This window comes from Peromyscus eremicus, chromosome X (genome assembly GCF_949786415.1).
Source record: "Peromyscus eremicus chromosome X, PerEre_H2_v1, whole genome shotgun sequence".
Taxonomy (NCBI): Eukaryota; Metazoa; Chordata; class Mammalia; order Rodentia; family Cricetidae; genus Peromyscus; species Peromyscus eremicus.
The window spans coordinates 64944238-64961207 of NC_081439.1; the positions used below are offsets into that span (position 1 = coordinate 64944238).

The 16970-nt window shown below is 37.5% G+C and overlaps 1 protein-coding gene across 1 annotated transcript in view; it reads right to left on the bottom strand.

Annotated features, from left to right (window-relative positions):
• Hdx (highly divergent homeobox) overlaps nucleotides 1-16970 on the bottom strand; it is a 115068-nt gene that overhangs the window by 21122 nt on the left and 76976 nt on the right. Inside the window, exon 6 of the mRNA XM_059251189.1 lies at nucleotides 2126-2333. Within this exon, the coding sequence (XP_059107172.1) occupies nucleotides 2126-2333 (208 nt within the window). The remainder of the gene's footprint in view (nucleotides 1-2125; nucleotides 2334-16970) is intronic.

Consider the following 16970-nt stretch of genomic DNA (forward strand, 5'->3'; position numbering starts at 1 on the left):
TGCAATAAATAGTATAGAACAGTTGCTTAACTATTTGGAAAAGTAAAAGTAGGTATTTTCCTCACACATCTTAAGGCAAAATAAATTCTCAATCAAATTAATATAAAATTGCTAAACTAAAACCATAAGGATGCCAGAAGCAAATATATGAGCTTATTTTCACAACTGTGGGGCAAGAATATAATTAGGATTGTAAAGCAGAAACCACAAGGAAAATATTGCTATGTCTGACAATGTAAAAATTATAAAATTTTACTGCAAAAAATCAGAAATAGGAAGTGGTAATAGGAAGACCAGGACTAATGAGAAATTCTAATTCAAAATAATCAAATTCAACCTTCATCACTTCAATAATATATATTGTTTTCCTATATAATGTCACTTTGATAAACCTATTCCATTAATACTTCGCATATTCCCCTAATCCAGAAAAAGAGAGTTGTTCATCTCACTCTTCAACCTGGGGTGATAATGTTTTCTAGTGATCCAGAATCTGCTCTACATTGGAGCTTCTGAGGTATCTTAAGTGACTGGCTAACATTCTAGTGTTCACAGAAAGACTCAGTGATAACACAAAAGTTATGGCTGCTGCCAAATTTATTATTGACCTAATTACTAAAAATGATTTGGTATAATCAGTAATTATCCTAACATAAAATTATCCTAACATAAAATGACTAGTATAGATAGGCAACAAAGCACACACTTGTAATCCAAGCCCCTGGGAGGTAAAGGTTGGGGAGCCAAGAGTACAAGACAAGTCTTTGCAGCACAAACTGAGTTCAAAGCCAGTTTCTCTCTCTCTCTCTCTCTCTCTCTCTCTCTCTCTCTCTCTCTCTCTCTCTCTCTCTCTCTCTCCCCCTCTCTCTCCATATATATATATATATCTGTAGATAAATCATAAAAACATAAACAAGGGGTTGGTGAGATGGCTCAGTGAGTAAAATACTTGCCATATAACCATAAGGACCAGAGTGGGTTCAGTTACCCACCAGTAATTCCTGACCAGTGGATAAGTTGGAGACAGGGAATTCCCAGAACAAGCAGGCTAGAACCAAATAGGAGATCTCTGGTTTCATGCAAGCACATCTGCACACATCGTACATATATATATATATATATATATATATATATATATATATATATATACACACACACACAAAATGGATAAATAAATCAGAAAATTGTTTGCCAATATACTCAGCTGATATCAATGAAAACAAGAAAGAAGCAAATGTGCCACTGAGAGGTTCTTTATTTCTGAAGCATAGACGCAGGAAGACTATAGATTTTGTTATCAGATTCAGATAAAGATGTAGAAAAGACACACTCACATAGACAGAACACAGATTAGTGTGCCTTAAGCTGAGGACAGAGACGTTTCCCTGGGTGATAAAAAAAAAAAGATCTAAAATAAAATTTTAGTGGTACAGATCTAAAAACTTTACTAAAATAACTGGATTGTATATTTATAAAGAATATTTTTACGATATATAAAGTAAATATTAATACAATGTTCATAAAATTATACAAGAACCATTTATTTCTGTGCTTGAAGTCAAATAAAATATTCTTCTTGGGTAAATGGTATTAATCTATGCTCTAGCACACAGTCTCACTCAGGGACGCATTGAGAGGCCTTATAAAGATGAGCCTGCTTAACTTACTGTAACAGGTGAAGAAAGTCGTAATGAGCTGAGTTCAATGCTTTGCCTGAAACTGTACAATTTGCTAGTGGAAAAGCACTGAGTGGCAACTAGTATCTCAGACCACAAGCCTATTGTTCATTATAATAAACCACACTCTCTTTTGTTGAAGTATTTGCAAGCTCTCACCTAACTGACTAGAATTCCAAATGTAATCATTTACCTGATTCTAGTATGAGGACTGTGGTAATAACTAACATTTTTAAAAGTAGGGCATCGCTATTGTGATAGATGAATGTTCTTTGTGATGACTTGGTATGAAAGACTTTTTACATAGAAACATTAAAAACAAATCTGTTTCTTTTCAAATGCTTGGTTATATGTTTTGAACACTCTATACTTAAAGTTCGGTACACTGAAAAGCAAGTAAAAATACATCAAATTTCCAAAAGCTGTCATTAGGAGGTGCAGTAAAGTACCTTGAGAGCTTGCTTCGGACAAACAGATGGACACTTCATCATTTCTGTCATTATCCTCTCCTACTTCAGGCCCAGCTTCCTCTCCTGGTGTGAGGGCAGACAAAGAACCAGACTCAGGCTGCTCAGAGAAATCAGCAGGGCCTCCTCTTGGAGGTGGAACTTCAATTCCCATTAAACGATATTTTCTTCTTCGATTCCCAATCCAAGTCTTTGTAAAAGAAATACAAGCAATTTTAGACAACCTAGGCATTAGAATAACAAATAAATGGAGCATAAAATATGATTAGAAAGGACACATAAGCACATGAAACAGCAAAACTTTCATGCACTAAGCAAAAAAAAAAGTTGTTTTTTAGCAGACAAGGGTATTTACTTAAATATTTAGACTTTCAAATGACATGCAGGCTTTTAAACACTGCTTTTGTTCCCGTTTTTATTTTTTTTCTAAGGAAAATAATTCACTAAATCTTTAAATTGGAAGAATGAATTGATCTTTCTTCAAAGAAATTAGGCTTACATCTATAACTATAGCTCATATTCCACTTCGAATTTTGCTCTTCATAAGTAAAATTATGCCCTCTTTGTGTATGTTTGGCTTCAAAATGCCTGCTTCTAGTAGTTTAAATTTTTGTTTTTATCATATTTAGAACCAATTAAAGATGATTATTTTTTAAATCAATATTTGGGACCAAACTCAGAGAGCCATGTATGTTACTACTGAGCTATATCCTTTGACTTAATTTTTGTTTCTTTTGTTGTTATCTGCTGTGGAATGTCATACTGTATGCTGTGAATGTGTGTTGATAAATAAAATGCTGATTGGCCAGTTGCCAGGCAGAAAGTATAGGTGGGATAAGCAGACAAGGAGAATTCTGGGAAGAGGAAGGACAGAGTCAGGAGTTGCCAGCCAGACACAGAGGAAGCAAGATGACAAGGCAGAACTGAGAAAAGGTAACAAGCCACATAGCTAAACATATATAAGAATTATGGGTTAATTTAAGTGTAAGAGCTAGTCAGTGGTAGGTCTGAGCTAATGGCTGAGCAGTTATAATTAATAGAAGCCTCTGAGTGATTATTTTATAAAAGGCTGCGGAACTGTGGGTCAGATATTTGTTCTGACTGTGGGTCTGGTGGGACACAGGAAATCTTCCAACTACAGTTGTCTTAAAGAAAGATTGTCATCCTGTAACCTAGGCTGGCCACGAGCGTACAACGTAGCCTGTGCTTCCTTAAACTAAAAGCAATCCTCTTGCCTTAGTCATTTCAGTGCTAGGATTTATAGGTATAAGAAACCATGGGTAGCTCTAACACTTTTTAATCTTGAAGTAAGTGTAGAGTCACAGAAATTTTTATTCCACAGGTTTATCTATTATTCATATTGCCTCTTTAATGAAATGTCTCTTCTTTTATAATTGACGTATTTAATTGAACACTCAAGATAGTATTTTGAGAGTTCTTTAAATACTCTGTGTATTAATTCTTTGTCAGATATGTGGTTACAAATATTTATCACAGTGTATCTCCTGAATTTCTATTCTGGGTTTTCTGCAGCACAAATATAAAATATATTTAAAATACACCTCCCCTGAAGTTGGTCAGAGATTTGCCAGATACCCTCAAAATAATGCAGGCCACTGCCATTGCTCTTGGTTGCCTACCAGAACTTGATGGTCACACCTTATTTCTGAAGACACCCTTTGACCACACTTTGGTCACAGAAAATGGAGAAATTAAGTGGGTACTGACTAGGAAGCTTCCTCCTGGCTGGCTAGCTTTTATAGTACCAGAAGGTATTATGTTGGTTGCTGAGAGCAAAAATTCATCAACAGTCTTACCCAGCTGGAAATGCTATGAGCTACAATAGCAATCAGTGTGGCAAGATACTACCACCAGTGAAAGAGTGGCACAAATGTTGCAGGAATAATCAACCATTTTCTGATTGGATTCCTAGTATTTTAAATCTGGTCAAGAATCCATGGGTGGGGAGCTCACAGGCCCCAGGGGTGAATCTGCTACTATTATTTTTCTTAATGGATATAGTATCAAACTGTCTTCTAAATTTGTATCTTTCTTTTTTGTTATTTATTTTTTTTTGTTTTTTACATCCCATCCAAAGTTGCCCTCCCTCCTCTCCTCTCAGTTCCTCCCCCACTCCTCACCTCCTACTCTCATCTACTCCTCCTCTTTTATTTCTTTTCAGATATGAGTGGGCATCCCATGGATTTCAGTCAGCCATAGCATAACAAATTGCAATGAGACTAGGCACCTTCTTTCCCATTAAGGCTGGCGAGGCAATCCAGTAAGAGGAATGGGTCCCAAGAGGCAACAGAGTCAAAAACAGCTCCTGTTCTCACTGTTAGGAGTCTCACAAGAAGACCAAGTTACACAACTGGCACATGTATGTGGAGTGCCTAGGTTGGTTCCATGCAGGCTCCCTGGATGCTGGTTCCATCTTTGACCTCCTATGAGCCCAGGTTAGTTGAGTCTGTGGGTTTGCTTGTGATGTCCTTGACTCCTCTGGCTCCTACAATCCTTCCTCCCTCTCTTCAGCAGGATTCCCTGAGCTCAGCCTAATGTTTGGCTATGGATCACTGCATCTGCTTCCATCAGTTGCCGGGTGAAGCCTCTCTGATGTCAGTTGGGCTGGGCACCAATCTATGAGTATAGCAGAATATCATTTGGAATCATTTAATTGACTTTTTTTCTTTCTTTGCCAGTCATGTTTGGTTCTATCCAATTTGTATCTTTATACCCACAGATTGGTGCAGTTCCCAGATCTCATTAGATTAGTGTCTTTGTGCAGTGGATGGCAGTTAATGGAGAAACTCACAAAGTGCAGAGAATAAGGGTACACAGTGTGTATACAACAAATGAGATATCTATATTATATGCTTCTCTCCAAGAATCAGGGAGTATTTCAGAATAAGAAGCTGAACAACTTTAAGAATTAGAGGTTTGAGAGGACCAGAATGAAACAATGTTCTCTGGGCATGATATGACTCTTGTTCTTATGAACTCACAGCAGATGTGACTGGCTACACAGGTTCAAACCAATCAACATTTCAACATGGAGGTTAAGTAGCTCATAAACCTCTACCCTAAGCTGAAGAGCTTTTAATGGCTTCTGAGGCAAGGAAAGTGAGTTTTCTTTAAAATTTAGCCACTGGCAGGTTGATAGCTTCCAGCTGATGGCTTTACATCCATGACTATATGGCTGGTACAAACTTGCTTTTTTTAAAAAACAAACAAAAAACCCAAAAGGACATGAGAGACAGAGAGCGAGTAGATCAGGATGGGAGAAGAGATGGGGAGGAACTGGGAGGAGTAGATGGAAGGGGAAACTGTATTTAGATTATATTTTATACTTAGAGAAAAGAATCTATATTTTATTTAAGGGAAAAAAGACATGAAATTGGAAGGGAGTAGATATTAGAGATGTTATAGGGGGATTAGGGATTAATATGATCAAAATATACCATTACATGTATGAAATTATCAAATGATTAATATATATATATATATATTTTTTTTGGTTTTTCGAGACAGGGCTTCTCTGGCTGTCCTGGAACTCACTCTGAAGACCAAGTTTGCCTTGAACTCACAGAGATCTGCCTGCCTTTGCCTCCTGAGTGTTGGGATTAAAGGACTGTGCCACTACTGCCTGGCTAAATTTTTTTTTTTTAAGAAAACTTGTTAATGTTTTTGACAGTGGGTTCATTGAAATGATCAGTTAAATTGACATTTAAAACGACTAGCAAAGTAAGAGAGATGGTGTAAGTTATTAATATCATAAATAAACAAGAGTTTATTACTATAGACTTTGTAGACACAAAATAAATAATAAAGGGACAATATAAACAACTCTATACACACATTGCCTAACTTGGATAAGATGGAGTCATTCTTTCAAAAGTACAAATTACCATAGTACACACAAATTACTTGAATAGTAATTAACTGTTAAGAAAATTTAGTTCGTCTTTAAAAAATATCCTGTAAAGAAATCTCCAGGACCCCAAAGCCTGCTGATAAGTCCATGCTTAATGGTAAAAAGTAGAAGAATGTAAAAAGTTCTAATAAGAGTAAACAAGATATCCATTCTGGTTATTTGTACTCACTCAACATAGAAGTGATTTTAACACATATGCCAATTTGAAGAAAGTATAGAAGCATACACAGATCAGAAAGGAAGAATTCAAGCTTTCCCCATTTGCAGATCATAGGATATAGTTTATACAGACGATCCCAAGGAATACTCTTACAACTAGGAAGTGAAATCAGTAAGTGAGAATACTAATCAACACAAAGAAACCAACTGGCTTTCTATAAACTACATACTGACCGGGGGATGGTGGTGCACACCTTTAGTCCCAGCACTCGGGAGGCAGAGGCAGTGGCTCTCTGTGAGTTTGAGGGCAGCCTGGGCTACAGAGTGAGTTCTAGGTCAGCCAGGACTAAATAGTGAGACCCTATCTTTAAGAAAAAGTGACCACATTGAAGTTATAATTAAAAATATTATATTCCTTTCTTCTCTTCTTCTTTTTGTGGTGCTGAGGATTAAATCTAGCATGGAGAGTAGGAAGGCTCCTCACTACTGAACTATACCTCCAGTCCTATAGTTTATCCAATCTCTCCAAACAATGTACTTACATAGAAACTTAATAAAATATGTATAGCACTCATATGCTAGAAACTACAGTAATTTAAAAAGAAAACGAGTTAGCTAAAATGAAGTCAAAAGAAGCCATTTATCCACATTTAATACATATTAGAGTAAGGGAATGGAATAGAAAACTCAGAAATACTGGTAAGTATGATCATTTATGTAGTTTCTGACAAAGGTGCACAATATATTAATTCAGGCTACAGGAAGTCTTTAAGAAGCAATGTATCTCCATCAAAAAAAAAAAAAAGAAAAGAAAATGAACTTCAGCCTAAATCTTATACCTTATACAAAGATGAACTCAAAATAGATCACAGATTTAAAGTTTAGCCTCCAATTAGATAATATTCTGAATATTAAATAGTTTTGTTTCTAAAATAGTTTTGCTCGTTCATGTTGTATGTATGTATAGTGTGTGTATACGTGTGGTATATTTCCATATCTGAATGTCAGTACATGTCCCATTATGCTTGTGGAGGTCGGAGAACTTTGGGTGTCAGTCTCTGGCTTCCACATTTGGGACAAGGTCTCTTTGTTGTTCGTAGTGAATATACCAGGCTACCTGCCTGTTGAGCTTCCAGAGATTCTCCTGCTTCTGCCTCCCATTTTACATTAGGAGTACTGTGATTATAGACATGTACCACCATACTGGCTTTTCACAGGTTCTGGGAACTCAAATTCTCACATTTGCATGGCAAGTGTTTACTCACTGAACTATGCCTCCAAGCCATTTTTATATTATATTTTTGTATGTGTATATTAATGTGTGTACACCTATTCATGTGTGTATGGGTATCAACTTCAGGTGTTACTCAGGCATCCTCTGTCTTTTTTTTTTTTTTTGAGAAAGTGTTTCACTGTTTATCCATACTGTGTAGAGCAGGTGGGCTTTATGTTCATAGAAAAACAAATGCCTCTGACTCCCAAGATCTAGGATAAAAGGTGTTTGCTACCATACTCAGCCATTTTAGACAGGGTCACTCACTAGCCTGGGGTTTAATGGCTAGGCAAGTCTGGTCTGGCTGGCCTGCAAGCCCCAGGGGTTGGCCTGATTCCATTTTCTCTGTTCTGGAATTACAAGTGTGTATCACCACCATGCCTGAATTTTTTAATTTTTATTTTATTTATATTTTTGAGCATTTTATACATCTATAAATGAAATATGATCATACTTACCTCTTATTTCCACCTCTAAATTCTTGGTATCCCTCTCAACACATCTCTCCTACCAACTTCATTTCTTTTTGTTATTGTTGTTAACCCACTAAATCTAATTTGTTCTGTTCATATGCACATGGATGTGGGTCCATCCATTGGAGTATGTGAAACCTACCATTGGGCCACACCGTCAAATAATAGTTCGCCTTCTCCCAGGTGCCAATACTTGTCTCAGTATGGTGGGGCCTGGAAACCACCTCCCCCATCTGTGCCGTAATATTTGCTGGCCAACGGTGCCATTCTTGGCCATACACCCACTTAACTTTCTGTTTGTTTGTTTTTGTGTTATCTGGGGATGAAACTCCAGTTCTCATGTTTATACAGTAAGCATTTTACATTGACAGAGCTCTATCAGCCCCTTTCTTTATGTATTAACAGAATTTACTCTGTACAATAAGGCCTACATAAACACAAAGCCACCATAGAAACTTTCCAATGTAAATAAAAATGTGATTAAGGTTAGCTTTATATTTGCTAAAATTCTTCAGCAAAAAAAATATGTCTGGCAAAACAGAAGAACTATTCAGTTAGCTCAAGAAGGCTAACTGTTTTTATTTGCTGGATGGAGGTAGGGGAGCAAATTCAGGAAATACAGAACTTTAGACGTATTTAGCGGTGTATATTGAACACGAAATCTAAAACAGATTGTCTTAGAGGAAAAGTAATCAATAAAGAAATACTTATAGATGTTATAACAATTTCCCTAGATTAACTAACTATCCAACAAAGGAGAAATTCTAGTGAAAAAAGGAGTTTCCATTTTCCTTTACGTTACCACATCGCAAATGAATCACTAGACTTGAGAAAATCATAAGAACTGGACCTTCTCACCAAAGCGCTTTGTATTTGTCTTGCTCTTTCGCTATTTCCTATCTGGGAATACTGCTGCTTAGGAAAATGTGATGCAGACCCTTTTCTTCCACAATAACCCTAGCCAATGATTCTGTGCAAAGGACGGCACAGGCTACAGGAGGAAGGCACTCTTTAGGATGCTTGTCTTGTTTACATCATAAAACCTGAAGAAAGGAGAAAGAAAAGGGAAGAAACACAGAAACCAAGTTTCTACTTATCTTCACCTTCTTTTGTCCCCTTCTTGGAAGTGGTGAGTCTGTCATGTACAGTGACAAAGGTAAAATATGTGATATGAATATTGGGAAGTATTTGAGGGTTTTATTGTATTCTAAGGTTAACAATCTTTCTTTCTTTTTTGGTTTTTCAAGACGGGTTTCTCTGTGTAGCTTTGCACCTTTCCTGGGACTCACTTGGTAGTCCAGGCTGGCCTCGAACTCACAGAGATCCGCCTGGCTCTGCCTCCCAAGTGCTGGGATTAAAGGCGTGTGCCACCACCGCCCGGCTCACAATTTTTCTTTTTTAGATCAAGCTCTTTACAACTAAACAGCGGAAGCTTGAGTGGTGGAAGGTACTACAGCGAGTTCCCAACCAGCCTGGGCTATATAAGGAGACTGTCCTCAACGTACACATCCTGAAAGGCAATGGGAAACAATTCAAAATATAAATATAAAGCTCCAGATTGCATTACGTTTTATAGACTCATAGAAGAATGCAGTTATCTTAGAAATTGCTATGATCTGAATATTAATGTTCCTAACCCAATTAGTATGATTAACTTCTAACCTCTATGACAGTATTAATCCCTCAAGAATAGATTTACAGATTTTTAAAAGGAAAATAAAAGGATGTCTTACCTTTCACCATGAAAAGATAGTTAGCTGCATAAAAGGGGCCCCAGCAAGACATTAAATATGCTAGGGAGTTGATCTTGGACTTTATGGCCTTCAAAATTATGAGAAAAATTTTCACCTCCTTATAATCCCTTAAATGTTATTTTGCTCTAGCAGCTTGTGATAGCCACTTGACTGAGTGAAGGGATACCCAGGTAGTTAGTTGATAAATGAGGGCCCTCTGGAAGGCATTAGCATTAGAATAGGTCAATTGAGGAAGAAGGTAGACTTTATCCAGTCTATTGAGTTTGCCTTAAGTCCATTGAAGAAACCTTAAGTTTTCATGTAGTCTTTTCATGAATACTTCAATAATATTGAATATACCACTCTATAAGTTGCTCCTTTCTAGGTTTGGAAGAATGTGGGATCTTTTATTTATATATATTTATTTATTCATTCATTTACTAGCCATTGTTACCAAATATTATTCCATATAGTGGAAGGACTGCTCATGTTTTCTCATTCTGACACAAACTAAAGACACTTTGGAAGAAGGAGCCGCCACTAAAGAATTGCCTCATCAGACTGGCCTGGAGGCAAATCTATGGAGTATTTTCTTGATTAATGATTGCTGTCACATTGGAGAGGGCAGTGCCACCTCTGGTCAGGTGGTCCTTGCTGGTGTAAGGAAGCAAACTGAGTAGCCATGGGAAATAAACAGTATTCTTCTAGGGGACACTTCTCAGCTTCAGTTCCTGTCTCAGCTTTCCTGGGTGATGGACTGTAACCTGTAAATCAAGTAAGACTTTCCATCCCCATATTGCTTTTGGTCAGTATTAAGTCATAGCAACAGAAAGCCAACTAGGACAGTGGGTCAAAGTCTAGTGTCCTTATTTATTGCAAGTGTCATATCGAGTTCTTTGCTCCAGATCTTCAACCCAAACTGCTTTCTACATTCCAATTATTAAATATACGTGAAGACATTCTTTCTCTATTTCATAGTAAACTTGATTAGTTTAGAAATATACTGTTTTTCAACATTTTATTGAGACAGGGTCTCACTGTTTAGCCTGATTGGCCTTGAACTTACTATGTAGAACTGGCTGGCCTCAAACTCCCAGAAATCTGCCTGTCTCTGCCTCCTGAGTGCTGAGGTTAAAGAAGTGTGTCAACACTTCTGGCTGCTGCTCAACTATTTTACATGAACTGTTGGCCAGTTATTTTATCACTTGGCCTCAGATTCCTTGTGTTCAAAATTAGGAAGCTGGTTTCCAAATCCTGTCCTTTTTAGGATAAGTGTCCCTTCAAGATGGTTATCAATCTTTAGAATAGTGTGTATTTTTAACTAGAACACCTATGAATAATTTCACAAATATAATGACTATTAAAAATGAGGACTCTCAGACCTTATAAATTTCTAATACTATTTCTATTGAGCAATGTGAAAGCATATTCTAAACTTTTAGTTCAGATTATATCATATAGTTGGTAATTTCTGTATTATATATGTATATTATACATTTCTGTTAGATATTTATTTTTTCATATCAAAAATATTACTGAATAGTATATACCATGCATATATACAGTAGTGAAGATAACAAGTATGCTCTGTACCCTGAGGGAACTTCAACTTATCATACAGTAATAGTATACATACATAGAAAAGCAAATAGAAACTAAACTTTTTGACCAAATGTTACAAAGAGAGCCAGCTAAACTATTTAATCACAATGAAGTAGTATAGTGAAGATCTTTTTGTATTTAACTAAGTCTTTCCATTTTAGAAAGGGAAAGGAAAAAGACTGTGTAATAACAGAGCACTGCATTAAATCTCAGGCTGCTTATCAGCTTATTCCCTGTATCTCCTCTTCTTTACTGAGACAGTATATCACCATATAGCCCTAGAACTTAACATGTAGATGAGGCTGGCCTAAAAACATGGGAATCCTCCTGTTTCTGTCCCATGAGTGCTAGGTCTAAAGGTATAAACCAAATACCAGCATATAAAACTTACCATTTTAACCCTTTTTTCAATGCCAGGTTTAAACCTAGGGCCTCATGCATACTAAGCTCTCTACCAGTAAGATATATCCTCAGCCTCTAAAAAGACTCACTTGACTTCTTTTTCTCAGTGCTGGGGATTTACACAAACCAGGGTTTTGCACACACTAGGCAAGTGCTTGGCCTCAGTGCCCACTGGCTTTAAATTAATGTCTATGATGGATAATAGAAGCCAGGATTGGTGGCTTTTATCATAATTCCAGCACTTAGGAGGCTAAAGGAAGAGAACTGTTGTGAATTCAAGGCTAGTAACCCCAGCTACTTAGCCTAGACCACAGAGTGAAGTTCCGTTTTAATAAACAACAAAAAAGATAACAGAGAGCTTACTATATAATTGAAAAATATTGGTCTGTTTAAAGACACTTCAAATCTAACCATACTCCTCTGAAAATAAATGTAGTCTTAAATTTTAAAATGTACATTCATTTTTCCATGCAGTTTGTTCAAATTTCATAAACTGTATTTTATACATTCAATCATGTATTGTTCTTACAAACATTTGTCCATAAAAGAGTACATTTGGACCTGTCCACCATAACCCAAACACAGACAGAAAAAGCCGGCGTTATAACAGAATAGCAACAAGATGGAGGTAGGTATACTGAAGATTTTTGAGTATTTGTAAGGACCCCAAAGCATTGTTCCCAGATAGTTGCTCTATAGCCTTGGGAAATATCTTTCCACTTATGGCTAACTTAAGCCCAGAGACATGAAAGCACGAGCAAGTTCTAGAAGAAGGCTGCAAGCTATACACAGTACAGTGCAGAGTTCTGGCACATGGTAGGTGCTCTGTGTACAGCTGTTAAGTGAATAAGTCAATGAACAATAGACAAGAATCTGGAAATGATGTTTCAAGTTGAAGAAGCACATGCATGTAACTAACAATACTTAGTAAAAAGTCCTAGGAATAGTGTGTATAGGTTTCTTCCCAGACTCCTTACAAGTTATAGTAACCCTCTCATATCCATGCTTTTACTGTTTGCAGTTGCACTTGCCAGTCGTCAACTGCAGTCTGGGAATAGTAACATTTGGCTTGACTTTTAGCAGTGAGACCACAGTCACACGGCTTTATCACAGCATAGAGTTATAATTACTTTATTTGCTATCAGTCCATGCTGTTAATACATCATTGTGCCTAATTTAGAAACCAAACCTTATCACAGACATGTATACACATGCTAAAACAAATATACAGATGGTTTCACTTTCAGAGATGCACTAGAGGTCTTGGAATGCATCTTCCATGAATCAAGGAGATAACTTAATGTGACATAACAAGGAAAACGAATCTAAAATGTCAAAATTATACCATAAGTAATGGCTGAGTAGACATCTAGAAGCAAAGCTCTCTTTAGTAATCAGTAACATGAAGGTCCACTGTACTTAACAACATATGAGTAGTTTCTCCTGAAATCTCAAGAAGACGTTTTTATGGAAAAAAATTCTTCCTAAGAGCAATTTATCAAATTTGGCAGAAAAAGTCCATTTGAAACCCATCATGTCTCCAAACTTTCCTTCCATTCTTAGCATGCTGGCGAGTTAGAAGCTCAGCAGAAAGAACAAGATAGTAGATTGTTTCTCATTTCTTCACTATTAGAAGTTTTTGCTAATTTTAAGCAAAAATAAAATATCCCTTCATCATCATCTTGTATATTATGAGTTTCGGTAGGTATAGTAGGTTATGCACACAGTAAAACTTGATGATGGTCTCCACATCGACAGCACTGTCTTAAAAACAATAACTAAGTCCACGCCTAAAAGCCACTGCAAGAGCCCTCATCAGGGATCCTATGGCTATATCACCTTGCATTTGACTAGTGTATGTTATAAAAAGAATCTGTCCTTATCTCCTTTCTTTTGAAGTTCAGGGGCTCTCATGAAGGCCTGAAGCACAAAGTGCTTATTATTATCCATGGCAGATTAAACAGAAAATTTGAAAAAAATTAAACACCCTACAGAAAAATTAGAAGATACATTTAAGAATACCTTAGTGCAAGCAGAGTAAAAAAAAAATAGTAGATTAAAAATAAGAACCACAGAAGAATAGTTGTATCCCTGGTAAGGAAATTAACCAGCAGATAGAAGTGAGTCATCAGATTCAGGAAATATATCTTCAAGAAGACAAAACTGATATACTGCCAAATGTGTGTGGATGAATTAACAAGGTCTGAGGAAAAATTATTATCAAGTACTTAGAAAACTAAACAAGCAAACATGTAAACATCAGAAGCATAACCTAAGAAAAATACTGTGACAACATCTGGAAGGCTGAGGCTGCCATCAATTCAAAGCCAACTTAGGCTATATGATGAGTGTTAGCCAGTCAAAGCCACATAGAGAGACCATGTCTCAAAGACCCCAAAGCAAAAACTAAGTAAATTTTATGTTCCAAGGGAATAAAGTATATAATACTTAAAGGAGAACAGCATTGCACTACATAATTGCAAGGTGTCAAGTATTTGCATCATAATGATTTTAATATTTTGCAAGTTTGCTTGGAGGTTCCAGCAAGGAAGTGCCACTACTTACATACCTTTCACAGAAGAATGGTCGGATGGTTGCCCTCTTTGATGAATCCTCAGTTTCAGGAGGAACACATACAGAGGTGTAAGGAAAGAAAGGGACACCTGCCTAGCTGACCAAATTGGCTGAATCACCCTTGGTTTAACAGGCCAGATCACCCTGACAACCTAATGCTTATATTGAAAATTACTAACCAACATTAAGGGAGGATAAAGAGGGGGAAATATGAATATAAGTAAATGAAACAATGTCAGAAGATTTTAAAGCATTGAAATTTTTAGCAAAAATTTAATAGACACTAAGATGGAAAAAAACCCTCAAGAAGTGGCAATGTAAGCAGATTTGTGAGGGCCAGCTGGATATTCCTCATATTTGTTCTCCTTTCTTCTAAAGTAATAGCAGGTTTAGCTGAGCACATGATTGCCACAGTAAAACTCCATTTGTAGCTTCCCTTGCAGTTTGGTTATGACCATGTGACAAATCTTTAGCCAATTTGATGTAAGTGCAAGTGTTTAATAATAGTTTCTATAGCTTCTTTTTGAAAGACAGTTGGTGTATACCACTTGATATTTTCTCTTCTCTATGTTGTACTACTAGGAGTTATATATGCCATCATTATGGATCTTGAAGAGGTGTTGCACAAGTGACAGAAAAAAAAGATGGAATGATTAGTATCTCCAAGGCTACCCTAGCATTTCTATACTAGCTGAAGATAGCATATCAACTGGACAGAATTGTAAGGGTTTGTCTAAGCCACTTTTATTTTTTAGTGTTTCTGTAATTCACAGATGGAAGTAAAAACCAAAGGGATCGTCTAATGGAGTGAAAACTATTTGACTCCAGCTATTGGAAAAACATAGGAGGGGAGGAGTAGGGAAGTTTTTTAAACAAATTCTATGCATGTAACATAACTTCAATTTGAAACTATTTAGGGTTTTTTTTGTTTTTGTTTTTTTTTTAATTTTTATTTTGCAATACAATTCAGTTCTACATATCAGCCACGGATTCCCTTGTTCTCCCCCCTCCCGCCCCCCTCAACTTCCCCCCAGCCCACCCCCCATTCCCACCTCCTCCAGGGCAAAGCCTCCCCCGAGGACTGAGATCAACCTGGTAGACTCAGTCCAGGTAGGTCCAGTCCCCTCCTCCCAGGCCGAGCCAAGCAACCCTGCATAGGCCCCAAGTTTCAAACAGCTGACTCATGCAATGAGCACAGGACCCGGTCCCACTGCCTGGATGCCTCCCAAACAGATCAGGCCAATCAACTGTCTCACCCATTCAGAGGGCCTGATCCAGTTGGTGACCCCTCAGCCATTGGTTCATAGTTCATGTGTTTCCATTCGTTTGGCTATTTGTCCCTGTGCTTTATCCAACCTTGGTCTCAACAATTCTCGCTCATATAAACCCTCCTCATTCTCGCTAATTGGACTCCCAGAGATCCACCCGGGGCCTAGCCATGGATCTCTGCATCCAGATCCCTCAGTAGTTGGATGAGGTTCTAGCACGACAATTAGGGTGTTTGGCCATCCCATCACCAGAGTAGGTCAGTTGGGGCTGTCTCTCGACCATTGCCAGCAGTCTGTAAGATGGGCTGACAATGTTCCCCACAAGAACCACAGCTTAACAAATACCCAATGCCAGGCACAAGAGACTTCCTTTCAAATAGTTAGTGAGAGTAGTCCCAAGGAACTGTCAAAATAATATAGATTATCGACAGTGGCCCTTGGTTGCCTCTCAGGGTTTGAAGGTGGATCACTGCTGCTGAAGACACCACATACTTAGGGCACAGGACTCAGATGATTTGAAAGCCTCCTAGTTTCCATGCTTCCAGAACATGCTATACAAACTTTCAATGGAGGAAAGCAGTTAAAGAGTCCTACCCCGCTGCATCATCTATGAACCATGACAATAATCATCATGGTAAGATATTCATAATGGCACAATAAATGGCACTCACATGTCAATGGCAACCAACAGCTGTCTTAATTGGACTTAAGGCCCACTCAACAGTAGGGAAATCATGCCTAATACTGAAAGCCCAGCCAGCTTCCCAGGGCTAGTGAACTCATGGACCTTAGAAAAGAATCTATTTCTGTCATTTTGCTAGACCAGAATAATTCTTTACTACATTTTTAATAAAACTTATCCTAGCACCCTTAGTCAATGATGCCCCTCTTTACAGTAAATGGAAACTACCACAGAAAACCACAACTGGACACAATGCAGAGATCAACAGAATGTAGGGAGCTCAGCCCTAATGGATACATCTGCATAAACATCTCCTCTATATCTATGACTCAGGGAATATCATGGAAGAAAGGGCATAAATGTTATAAGAGCCGGAATACCAGGAAGTGTGTGGTGAAACAAATCTATCCATGAAATGGCTGCATGAACAAGACTGGAACAAGAGCAATATCAATTTGGACAATATTATGAAAGGGACATAATTTTGTGGGGTCCCACCCCTAGACAAAGAACTATAGGCCACCTTCTCAAGAGAAGGAGAATTAGCCTCTCCTAGGGATGACACCCTCCACCCTTATTGGTTGTCTAATGCAGAAAAATCAGCCCTGAAGTCATATACACAAACGAAATGGACTCAGTAAGTTGTATTTATGAATTTGTGAAGATTTGGGGAAAATTATTAACGAGTACTCAAAAAAGGCTGACTCTCCTCCCCTCCTCTCTGTCTCTG